The sequence below is a fragment of the Diadema antillarum genome, unplaced genomic scaffold (genome assembly GCF_040938485.1).
Source record: "Diadema antillarum isolate AM-2024a unplaced genomic scaffold, OU_Dant_1.0 seq00000798_RagTag, whole genome shotgun sequence".
Lineage (NCBI taxonomy): Eukaryota > Metazoa > Echinodermata > Echinoidea > Diadematoida > Diadematidae > Diadema > Diadema antillarum.
The window spans coordinates 3,870,976-3,883,484 of NW_027271682.1; the positions used below are offsets into that span (position 1 = coordinate 3,870,976).

At 38.4% G+C, this 12,509-nt stretch overlaps 1 protein-coding gene across 1 annotated transcript in view; it reads left to right on the plus strand.

Annotated features, from left to right (window-relative positions):
* Positions 1-11,742, plus strand: part of LOC139739356 (multiple C2 and transmembrane domain-containing protein 1-like) — an 83,016-nt gene extending 71,274 nt beyond the window's left edge. The window contains exons 13-22 of the mRNA XM_071649976.1: positions 104-205; positions 836-910; positions 1,660-1,779; positions 2,805-2,930; positions 3,971-4,021; positions 4,818-4,835; positions 8,149-8,255; positions 9,879-9,988; positions 11,215-11,312; positions 11,657-11,742. Coding sequence (XP_071506077.1) covers positions 104-205; positions 836-910; positions 1,660-1,779; positions 2,805-2,930; positions 3,971-4,021; positions 4,818-4,835; positions 8,149-8,255; positions 9,879-9,988; positions 11,215-11,312; positions 11,657-11,719 — 870 coding nt within the window. The 3' untranslated portion in view covers positions 11,720-11,742. The remainder of the gene's footprint in view (positions 1-103; positions 206-835; positions 911-1,659; positions 1,780-2,804; positions 2,931-3,970; positions 4,022-4,817; positions 4,836-8,148; positions 8,256-9,878; positions 9,989-11,214; positions 11,313-11,656) is intronic.
* Positions 11,743-12,509: the final 767 nt, after the last annotated feature.

A 12,509-nucleotide genomic window follows, 5' to 3' on the forward strand; every position in this document is an offset into this window, starting at 1 on the left:
AGATTTACTTGTGATTTGTATTTTCTTTCAGCTTCCATTTTGTTTTTGAGTGGTGGTTTATCCTGTAGTGTACTGTTATTTTCTGCCCTTGTGTCTATGTCAGGCAAGGTGTAGTGAGAGGAGGTCGTACACACTGAAGGACAAGAAGCTGAAGAGGAGAGCTAAGGGAACCATTCTTCTTGAGTTGGACTTCATTTACAATGATGTAAGTTTTTTAATACAACCATGGCTTGTCATGCAGTAACTCCTACCAGGTTTATATGAGAGTCAAATGTACATTTAGAATGCAGTACAAACCCCAATCCTTTGCTTTATAGGGATGGTATAGTGTTGGTTGAGATGGGGATTCAGGTTTTTACTTTATTTGGCGAGATATTTAAAGTAGAAACCACTTTATATATGATTTTTGTAAGAGCATACAATTCTAAGAGAAATTAAAAGTTTATGTGATGAAAATCAGCTGTGAAATGGCGTAGTTATCCAAAAACAAAGCAAAACAAAGTCTTAATAGAAGGTACATAGGTCCCAACTTTTGTTGAGTTGCAGTAACCCTTGTGGTGATAAGGAGTTTTCTTGAATGTGCTGTTTGTACTATCTTGTGTTATTGTTTGGCAATGCCTATCCCGGTATTTAAAGCCTATCCCAATATTCAAAGCCTAAAGCCAGTGGAACATGATAAATTCTGCATCAGTACAATTCAGTAGTACCCACATATCAGGAAAGATTATACGGGTGGTTGCATGTAGTGACAGGTTTGGGTTGTTTGTTGTTGTTGTGGGGTTTTTTTATGTGAGGTCAGCTGATTGGTCATGTGACTGGCTTCTTTGCATTTCAGGTCAAGGCTGCTGTCCGGACGTTCAACCCACGGGAAAACAAATACATGGAGCAGGACCAGAGGTTTAAGATTGCAGTAAGAATATTATCATTATTTTATCTTAGGGAGGAACAAAATGGAAGTAGAATTTAAAGATATACTGTACATGTACTGTATGAGTGACTTCCGCCTGTCAATTTGTCATGAAAGTCTTCTATGTAGTACCAAAGATACTAAGTTTTTAAAGAAATGCATCCCGTACTACAGGAATTTTTCATTTCCAAAAACTTGCCTATAGTGTAACATTCCTCATCAACTGCTGGGTATTAATGAAATTTATAGCCAGTTGTGAAGTAGTGGTTATATTCCCATCAGATACACTTTGTAATAACTTTATCTTGCCTGATCAGATGGGATTAGAGAGACATATGTCTCCTTGTAAGGATCTCACATATGTTATGGTAATTCAAAAGAAAATGAAAGAGTACACAAAGTAAATTTCCCTTTATAATCTGTGCAGACAGTATTGCTGGATGCAGTCAAATTTGAGGTATATTGAATTGGATAGTTTTGTGTCCATGTAGCTGGTTTCAGTGGGAGCATTATCCTGGAATTTCTTCTTTCTTTTTTTTAATCTTGTTCATCTTAATATATCTTCTTCCTGTTCTTCTTCTCCTTCCTTGTGTATTTTCCCTCTTTCTCTTTTTTCATCTTCTGCTTCTTGATTTTTCATTCTTCTCTCCTTTTTTTTTCCTTCTGCAGCAAGAGATCTACCTCATGTCAAGAAAGATTGTGATTTACTCACATGTGTTTATGTATGTGGTCTTGATTGGCGTTTGTCACAGGTACTACAGAACAATCTGTCGCGAGTGAGTAACATGATAACGGCTATCGTGGATGTCGGTCGGTTCATCAACAGCTGCTTCCAGTGGGAGAGTAAAGTGCGCACCATTATCGCCTTCGCTGTGAGTACAGCCTCAAGATGATGTCTAGATATTAATCTATGAATCTGCAATGTACAATAAAAGCGGAAATTTCCATGCAAGTAATTTGCGTACTCAGTCTGGTAAGATGGACTTTGTGGCTGGTCAAGCAGCTCATTGCAGCCACAGTGATTAAGGACTTTGGTTGGACATATTACGATAAATGTAACAGGTGCGCATTACGACAGGCAATTCACTCATGCTGCAGGGCTAGTGAATGTGAAGAAAACTTGCAAATAGCAATCATACCTTGAAGTCAAAGATGTAAAATATAACAAGCAAAAAATGGGCACATGTTTCATTTCACTCGAGTTTCATGTTGCACAAAATGCACACTCCAGAAAATTTCCATTTGTACATTAATACAATCCTAGTGGAGCGTGATCATAATATGTATTTCATGTTCTTTATCATTTAGAATTGATCTGCATAATTTCATTTTACCTTCATAATTTTCATTTGCAGTCCTGTAATCACTTTTCTGCTGGGGGTCAGAGATAAAACAAAAAGTATGATTTCTCTGTTTCTTTTGCTGCAGCACTAGATATAATAAAGTTGATGCCATCCACATCCTTTATAGTAGAATAATATAATGTCTCTTTCCGTGGGATTCATCTTCATCAAAGTTGTAAGACCTGCAGCATCTTTGAGTTTTGCTCCTTTTGGTTTTGTGGAGAAAGTTTCACTTTTGTACACATGATATAGAGTCATAGTTACTTGATACATCTATATCAAGTTTGGTAATAGCTGTTACACATAATTTGAAGGGGTAGGACTAGGAGGAGGAGGAGGAGGAGGAGGAGGAGGAGGAAGGTGGGTACGGTGTTACCTCTTATGGATGAATGTGCCTCTTACCTCTGATACTTTGTGTCTTCGATGTTAATCACTTTCCAGCGTGTTCTTTGCTTTCTCTTTTTCTCCCCCTCTCTGTATTTGCCCCCCCTTCTCTCTATCTCTCTGTCTCTGTCTCCGTCTTTGCTTCTGCCCGTCTCCGACCTCAACACCAGGCCTTCCTGATCATCGTGTGGAACTTCCAGCTTTACATGGCGCCTCTGTCCATCCTGATGCTCTTTGCCTGGAAGTACGTCGAGCAGTGGATCCTCAGCTCCTACTCCAGACCACCAGATGAAGATGTAAGTCACTGTCCTGACCTCAACCCCTTCCTCAAGAGAGACTGGGGGTATGTGGTTTCCCTCAACCCTCTCCCCAAGTGGCAACAACACAAATAGAATGTAAATTCTAGTACATCCTTCTTCCAAAGGGTAGTCATCCAAAGAGCAAAAAATAAAAACAAAAACAAAAATCTTGTCAGCCGTATTTGGAAAATGCTGTTGTTGAATCATCAAAAAATATAACAAATGTTAGATGGTATTATTTAATTTGATGATATTATTTTTGTATCAAACTTGCACATGGTTATATTTGATTATGTGGGTAACAATTTTTAGAGTCTTTGGCAATTTTCTTTTTGTTTAATTTTACTAGCTAGCATTAAAGTTTAAAAAAAAGTACATAAATTTGCATTATCATCTGAGCAGGATGTACCTGAAAACTCAGCTTGGTTGTTCCCTTTAAACTTTGGTGTAGCAGTTGCTGGTTGTTGGTGTAAGGATCACTGGAGCCATAACACAATTCCATGCATCAGTGGACTTATATATTTGACAAGAAATAATGGCCAAGCTTTTCATCATAGATCCTTAAGCAAACTGCCATCAAGAATCCGGGGTACGATTTCAAACCGATCTATTAAATGAAACAAACATTTGTCCATGTTATCGACCAAACGAGTATTTTTACTTTCGGTCATGTGATACTGGATTCCATATGTCAGTGTTTCAAGAAGAAGAGGAAGATGCGTCTAATGTTACGCTTCAATGCTGGTAGTGATGCCATTACGGGATGAAGTTTCAGGACATGTTTTCTTTATGGCAGTGTATCATATCACATTGCCGTGTTTTATTAGTGAAATATCACTCTTTTGTTGATAGTTTTGAAGTCTGCTTTTTTTGTTTATTAGTTTGTACTATTTTGATTTTTGAATGCAAACACAAAGGGGATAAAAATGTTTGAAATTACATGCAGAACATCATCATGAGAGCTTACACAAAACTCAAAATGTCTTCCAATTAATGAATGTGTACATTTTGTGGTTGATGTGTTTCTCTACCCCCAGGACTATGATGACAGTGAAGAAGATGAAGACGAAGCTGAAGATAAAGACAAGGTAAATAAATATCTGCATGCTAGGAAGAAAAGAGAGAGAAAGAAGGGGAAAATACTTTATTCCCCATTATTTTGTGATGCTGTTATGGTTCGATAGTGTCTGGGACTAGTTTGCATGATTGACTCACAGTTTTTGTTTTTTTGCTCGTGTTTGGTTTTGTTCGTTTGATGGAACACTTTAAAGCTGAAGTTTCTTTTGAAGACATGTCAACCAGGACTTGCACCTTCACAGTGACTTTGCTGTGTAGAATTGGCAGTGATAAGTGATTTATTATTTTTTTCTGCATGCCGTGTGATCATATAAACCAGATAAGAAGGAGATAAGACAAATAATTTTAAAATGTGTACAAACAAAACAAAGAATCAGCAGAAAAAAAAAATGAATCTACATATATTAGGAAACTCTTGTCGTGTTTGTATCAGTTTTACCTGTGATTCTAAGGTTTTCTCCGAAAAAAAGAAGTTTGAAAACCTTTCATTTACCTTTACAGTCAAACCATAGAGTGGTTGTTGTGTTTTGTTCAGACTAAGTGTATACAGTAGTTGAGATAGCATATTGTTACAGTTTGACAATGCTTGTTATGGGCTGTGTTTGCTTTGTTTTTGTTTTCTACACCTGAGTAAGAATTAATGGAGTTTGATTTTGCCCCCCCCCCCCTACCTTGCACCTGAAATTAATTTTGTTCATCGTTTTTATGCTCCCAATCCACAAATTTCCTCACCCCCCTTTTTGTTGCCCCCGTAACACGCTTCTGATTGTTTGATCCCCACTGTTTACTGCCATTGTTGCTCCGTAGAAAAAGGAAAAAAAGACGGTAAGTAAAGAGTGGTCCCATTTGTGACGTGAGAGATAATTGTCTTCTTCATACACCCTTTATTGCATACACCTGTCCCTGCCTTTCCCAAGTGTGCTGTTCAAGAGGAGTGGTCTATTTCCTCAGCCATCTATCCCTCAAAGCTTCATTGTGTTTGTATCAAATTGTGTTTTTAATCATAAGCAGGTTAAGAGAGAATTCATGACAAGATTCTGTTGCCAATGTGCAAAACATGATATTTTCAGAACTTTTATACAACGTCACTGGAATTTGAAAAATAAATATACAGTGCTAGACTCTCAGAAAAACTAAGAGTGTCTGAATTCAAGTTCATCTTTTGAGAGTGTTGCAGTGAATATATTGCTGTGTAATCACCTATTCACACACACACACACACACACACACACACAAATGATAATGAAATGACTGTAGAATTTGAACTAATACCTTTATATAAGAAAGATATCCAAGATATGCAAATTTCTTTGTTCCAAATGTCAGTTATCAAAGAAAAATATTCAATGCAGGACTTGCTGATATTGATTCAAATTTCTTTCATGATTTCCATCAACTGACAAAATCAGCGAAAGATGTTGTGATAGATGACTTAAAACCAAATGACTTGAAATATAGCAACTAGCAGGTAATGTTGTATTAGCTTATTGTTTAAGAGGGAACTGGTCATTTAGGGTGTAGAATTAAATTGAAAAAAAAAATAGCAATTGCATGATTTGTAATTACATTTGTCAAAGATTTTGATATTATTGAAAATTGTTTCTCTGGCAATGTGACAAAGTGAGGCAAAGTGAGGCCATTTAAGACAGAAACCATGCATATGGATCATGGCACTGCACAATGTCTGTTGGGGTGAGAAAACCTTGTTAGAAATGGCTGAGGAAATAAACCAAAAATTGGAAGTTGATTCATAGTAGATTCTTTTTTTTTAGCTGTATTCAATGTTGACTATCTTATGTATGTTTGCAATTGCTGCTGATTCCTGAAAAATGAAATCAAATGTGACATGCCTTCTCTTTCCATCATCTGTTGAAATGGATACTGTGTTTCCATGAAAGTAGTATGTTTCCTGTCAATATTATGATACAGCCTTTTAATAGCTACCTTTCCTGTTCTGTCTTTGCTTAGATTTCTTTTCTGGCATTTCCCCCAACCATGGCATCATGTACTAGAATTAGCTGTATACTGATGTAGTTTATTAAAGCCAGCACAGCAGAAGATAGTGAAGGCAGTTCAGTTCTGAATAGTGAAGACTGTATCTGAGTTTCTTTCCTTTAATTGAACGATAGTACACCTTAACCTGTTGAGGACGAGTCCCGAGTATACTTGGGCAAGCGCCTATGGGAAATGCATGTTGTAGCAAAATCAAACCGTCCTCAACGGGTTAATCAAAAACTGGCAAAACAAAAAACAAAAACATAACAGAAAATCAAGCGTGAGTATGCAAAAAGTAGTTTACCTTGATTATTGCAGTGAAACATTTCCATTTGGTACTTGCTGTAATGTTGATGATACAATGTACTTGTTTTGACCACCCCCCCCCCAAAAAAAAAAAATGAAATATATATATATATATTGTCTTCTTCAGTGGTTCTTGATATGATATAAACAACTTTAGTTGTCAAACTTTGCTCCTCTACACATGTCAACTTTGAGTAGAATCATGCTGAGTAGCTTGTAGAAACAATAGTATATCATAGATCAGTGTAGTCAATTAGTTTAGATATTTCGTATAATCATTTCTATCCCTTTTCCTTTGAAACTCTACTGCAGTGCTACTTTAACAAATACTTTCTTGTACTGAAATTTTGATTGATGTGTGAATGCATGGTTGCGACATTGGAGATGATATCGTATAATTTCATATAATTCCAGATAGTATATCATATTTCCATTGGAATGTGTTGTGTAACTTATTTCAATAGATAATCCTCCCTTACAATGATGTGATGTCATTTCAAAAGTGTGAAAGACGTGAAGACATGTTGAAGGACAGATAATTAGTATGACTAATCCAAATTTTGTGGTGAATGCTGCAAATGATGTCATATTTACTGATCATTTACAATTCAACTTCAGGTTATTTTTTTTTTTCTCTGCCTCTCACATACAGTAATCCTCAGTGCATATGTACAATGTACAAAGTTACCAAAGACTTATGACAGTTGATTATTTTGTGTTGCAATCGGTTGTAAATTTTTTTTTTCTTCCTTCATTGGGACTATCCTTACAGCGATAGCTAGAAAGGCAATTTGAAATGAGCTCTTTGTTTCTTGTACCTGTTCCCCACCACACAGTAAAATTTCCGTAGATTTTGTACACGATTTACCAATTCCAGTAGACCGTGAGGTAAATGCCGAGCTACAGCTATTAAATGCAGCTCCAGTCCATTACGTCCGCCGTCTTTAGTGCATAACGATGACCTCTACTTTGCCAGCACTCACTGCATTTCATCACAATTAATTGAAAAAAATAATAAATGTGGAAATTCAGAAGAGGAGGATTACCATTGGACACTTCAAACATGCAATATTTTCTGTTTGCTTCCCTTGCAACTTTGACTGGGAGTTTAGTCCTCATGAAGGAAGGTAGAGGACTACAAAAAAAAAAATTGAAAAAAAAAAATCAACAAGCAAACAATGAAAATGCAAAGCAAAATAAGAAATCACATGATGAGACCTGAATTCATGTAGACCAAAAGTCAACACTGGTGGGGTCAATACTGATTTGATAAAGCAACAACAGAATGGAAGTTGTCTTTTAAAGATTGTATATTTGAATATACGAATATACCCACAAAATGATGTAGCATGAAGTAGCATGAACGTTTTGACACTTCATAAGACACAGAGACTCCAACTCTCCCGTTTTCGACGGGAGATCTCCCGCCGAAAGCCCATTTTTGCACAATCTCCCGCTCTCCCGTTTGAGAATTGATTTCTCCCGCCCTGGCTCTGTGTCTCCCGGTGGAAAGGATTTCTTACTTATTTCTATCGTATGTTGAAAAAATAAGCCTTAGATAGCACCAGAGAACATCTAGAATCCTAGGAACTTCGCACACATCAACTTGGAGTCTCCTGTTTGCTAGGGGTTTGGGCGGGAAAATCTCCAGATCAGAAGGTGCTTGGGGTTGGAGTCTCTGAAGACATGATATCCATGTCTGTGAGTTTGTGCATCAGCATCTTACGATTTACTTTTTTTCAGTGTCAAAATCGAGCAATGAATATTTTGTAATGGAGTGGTTCAAAAGTTGATGCGGGTTTTCTTTCTTCTCTTTTTTTTTCCTTTTAAATCCCAGGAGAGCAAGAAGAGTTTCAAGGAGAAGCTCCAGGCCATTGAACGAGTCTGTCAGACCATCCAGAATACCTTGGACCAAGTGGCCTGTCTGGGAGAGAGAATCAAAAAGTGAGACATTTCGTGAAACCCTCTTCCCCCTCTTGATCACCTGTGGCCCCGGCCATGGTATCAGAGAGTATCTAGTATCTTTAACTCTTTATGTGCCATGGTGGAACCCCCTCCCCCCCCTCCCCCCCCCTCCCCCCCCCTCCCCCCCTCCCCCCCCCCCACGTAGTCATATGTTGAGAAGACAATCTGTTTTTCAAATCAATATAACATTCATAAATTTCTGTTAAATTGTAGACGAAGCTAGCAGAGTTGTGGAGAAAATGCCAAGCTTTGCATTGATGTAAATTCTATGACAAATCTATAATCGCTTTTCTTTCAAATGCCCCGTAGACACATTACTGTAAATGAATGACTTCTGCTCACAAAGCAGTGATAGAAACTTAGAATTTGCACGCAAATCCAGTATGAAACACTGCGTGTCAGTCATTCACCACATAAAATACAAGCTATAGCCGAAAGGAATGGAATCGCTTGAAACGCTTTTATTGTACTGTGGCATTTGGCGATTTATCGATGGGTTTGGGCGGGTTTGTGCGTTTGAGCGGAATATGCGAAGTTGGCATGCCGTCGACTGAGTCGGACGTGGAAACGTGGCACATAAAGAGTTAATACATACATGTATTTCATAGTTAAGAAGACCGTTGTGGCACCATTACAGAAGACTTTGCAGCCAGTTTCCTCCATTCCTTCCTCTCCTCTGCCTTCCTTAGTGCCTCTCTCAATCTTAGGCCTGTCCAGTCTCGTATGTTGTCTTCCCATCTCTTCTTAGGTCTTCCTCTTGCTCTCTTTCCTCTAACTGCACCTTGCAAGGTTGTTTTGGCAAGTACCGAATGGTCTCACTGTTTGCCTGTACGATTTAAATTTACGTTTTCTCATAGGAGTCAGGTTTTCAAATGTAGACAACTTAGAGAAATGACTGAAGCAATGATGCAGCTCATGTAATGAGTGTTATGTGGACACTGTATTACTGTGCCAGATTAAAGGTGCGTAGACCCAGTAGTTGCGGGGGCGCTGTTGGATGATAGTGCCGATCACTGTTAGCATTGATACGAAGATTGCTGAAGTTAAGCTGTCATCAAGAGTAAAGCGCGTAGGTGTTACTAGGTAACGTTGCCTTTGTTGTCTTCTCTGCGCATCATGCAGTCTGTAGTGATGCTAGGGTGCGTGCTTCTTAGTATGACGTCACAGGAGAAGTTTGCTAAAGCTGTCATTATCAGCCAAATCATGAGCTGAACTGTGATTGGACCACTGACTCGAGTAGATCGGACTTCTTAGGACTCATGGAAATGAGTCAAAGCGTAAGCGCTAAAGAGGAGTCGATAGCATAGGTCTTTGTAGGAAACTTGCGCCTTGCGCCCCCCGCGTACGCATTCGACTAAACCACCGGGTCTATGTGCCTTTAAGGCATATGCAAGCAAACCAAGAGTACTGCAAAACAAGGTCATTTAGCTGAAAGATGATACCAGATTCGAAATGGTAATGTAAAGCGACAGAGAAAACTTTGCTTCATCTTTTTTTCACTTGAATATTTTATGTACAACTCTATATGTATAGTGTATATTGTATAGTACCAGGAATGTGTACACACTCTTGATTCTCCTCCTCGTTGTCTCTCCTACTCAGCACATTCAACTTCACAGTACCATGGCTGTCTTTCCTGGCAATCATAGTCTTGATTGTAGCCACCATTATCCTGTACTTCATTCCGTTGAGGTACCTCATCTTGGCTTGGGGTAAGTCTTTTCAATATGCCTCAAATATACCTCATTTCCCTTTTGGGTGCCTCATGTTGGCATGGGGTTAACTCTTTTTATTGAAATACATGTCCCTCATTCCTTCTCAGTGCACGTAACACCTATGAGATATAATGTCTTGTCATTTGGTTAAAGTCTTCTCAGAATGTTATGATAGGGAGCTTTAGATTTTAGACGCGAAGACGTTCAAAGGAAAAAAAAACATGCCCTGAGCGTGCGCAGAAGCGCGCGTCAAGTCGATCTATTTTTAGCTTGCGTCGACTGAGTTTTTCATTACGCGTACTGGGCTATTTTTACGTCCGCACAGTTTGCAATGTAGAGAACTACTTCATGCACTGATCATATGGGGGTGTGATTTTATTTTTTTATACGTTGCGTCCCAGTGTAATCTAAAGCTGTTTTTCAACACGACGCAGGGGAGAGGAGAACGTCCAGGGCACTCGTCTCAAACGTCCGCGCGTCAAAATCTAAAGCTCCCTATTCTGTTTCAGTAGACATCTTCTTCGTTTCATTTTCGACATGGTTTTAAACCTGTATTAGATACTCATCTCCTCTTTAAGATACCTCATTTTGGCCTTGGATCGACCTTTTCAGAAATCTGTGAACATCGATATTTTCATGCTGTGTGGTTCAAAAAGATATTTGCAGGTTCTTAAATGTATGCTGTACAGTTCCTTTATACTCGTATGTTTTCATCCATTCACAGAAAAGTCGTGCTGCCCAAACCATTCAAATGTATGGTCTGCACAGAAACTACAATTACCTGGTACTGGCCATGCACAAATATGCAGAGAATATTTCGAAGATATTTTCACAGGTTCTAGAACTCACGCCAGCCAAAAGTAGTGTAAAATATGCAAAAATTAATGTACTGCAAAAATCTCAGCGTTTTCAGTATTCTTTCCTATCTGATATACATCATATTACTTTGTATGCCATAACCTCCATATGTTGAGAAACCTCATTTGGGCATAATAATACTTTTCTTGAGAAAGTCTTATTGAAACAGTTCTCCCCATCATAATGTAAATTGCATCTCACTGTGGCCATGTTGAGTTGGCATACAAGTCTCTTCAAATGAGACCATTACCAGTATGGAAAGTATGAATTCTGTTCAGGTGTGCCATGACTTTTTTCCTTGTTTCATGCATCCCCCCCCCCCCCCCCCCCCCCCCCCCCCCCCCCCCCCCCCCCCCGTTCTGCAGGCATCAATAAGTTCACCAAGAAGATCAGAAAGCCTCATGCCATTCCCAACAACGAACTTCTAGATTTCTTATCCAGGATACCATCCGACACTCAACTGGTCAGTGGATCTTTGTTTGTTTGTTTGTTTGTTTTTTAATCAAATTCTTCATCTTTGATTTATTCAGCTAAGACTCTGCAAGAAGAATAACTGATAAACCCAGTATTACAGACAATACTAATATGTTTCCACCTCATGATTTGTTGGTTTGCTGAAATTTGGTTTTTAATTTTCTTGCTCAGAGTCCCAATAGCAATAGAGAGTCAGACACAATTTTGTACTCATAAGATGAAAAAAAAACACACACACAAAATGAAACAAACATGTCAATATTTCATTAGCTCTATACCAACTAAGTCTGTTTTTACCCCTTTCAAATCTTTATTTTCTATCACAATCTGCAGAAGCAATACAGAGAGCTGAGGCCAGATATGACGAGAACAGACTCGCCCAAGAAGAAGAAATGAGGTCAGAGAGGTGGAGAAAAATGGAAGGGCCGTCTTTTCCTATGAAAAGCAAGGAAATCATCTCAAGTTTTGGAGAGGGTTGGTGTTTTTTTTTCTATCTTTTTATTTTTCTGCACAACACTCGCAGTTCTGACAAGAAGAGATTCTTGCCAGGCAGACGATGCAGAAATCATCTCAAGGACCGAAATCAAGTCTTTGTTAAGAGTGTCGCTGCCTTCTGGACATTCTCAGACATGACTGTCTAACCAGCACACAGAGGCATCACATTTCTCTTTGTGCTTGCTGTGTTCTGTAGAACACGTGACGACCTTCAGTTTTCCATCTTTTGACTTTCCATGTGAGCGGGGAAACTGGTGGCACGAGCACGAAAGTGTGGATGCAGAGTTACGGGAATCATGCCGCGTACCAGGATGGAGTAGATACGACGATGTATCAGACTGACTGACATAACGTGCATTATATTGTTATAAATACGCATTATATTTTGACCTAGTTTGAACTGTATGTATCTTGTGTTGTTTGGAGGATTTGCCGATGGTCAGATGGATCCAACGATGTGAACACAGCTCAAAGTCTCGACACCCTTTGAGTATTAGCAGTTAGTAAACAAGAAATGTTGTAATATGTGTTGTAATGTATGTTGGTAACAAACAAGTAAAAGCTTTTTATACATATATATTCTACAATCACTATGGAAAGTTTATATGTATATTTAGATTAAGATATAACCAGAAATTTGTAATATATTGTAAGAATGAATTCACCCTGTATATTGATCATTTTCATGTAC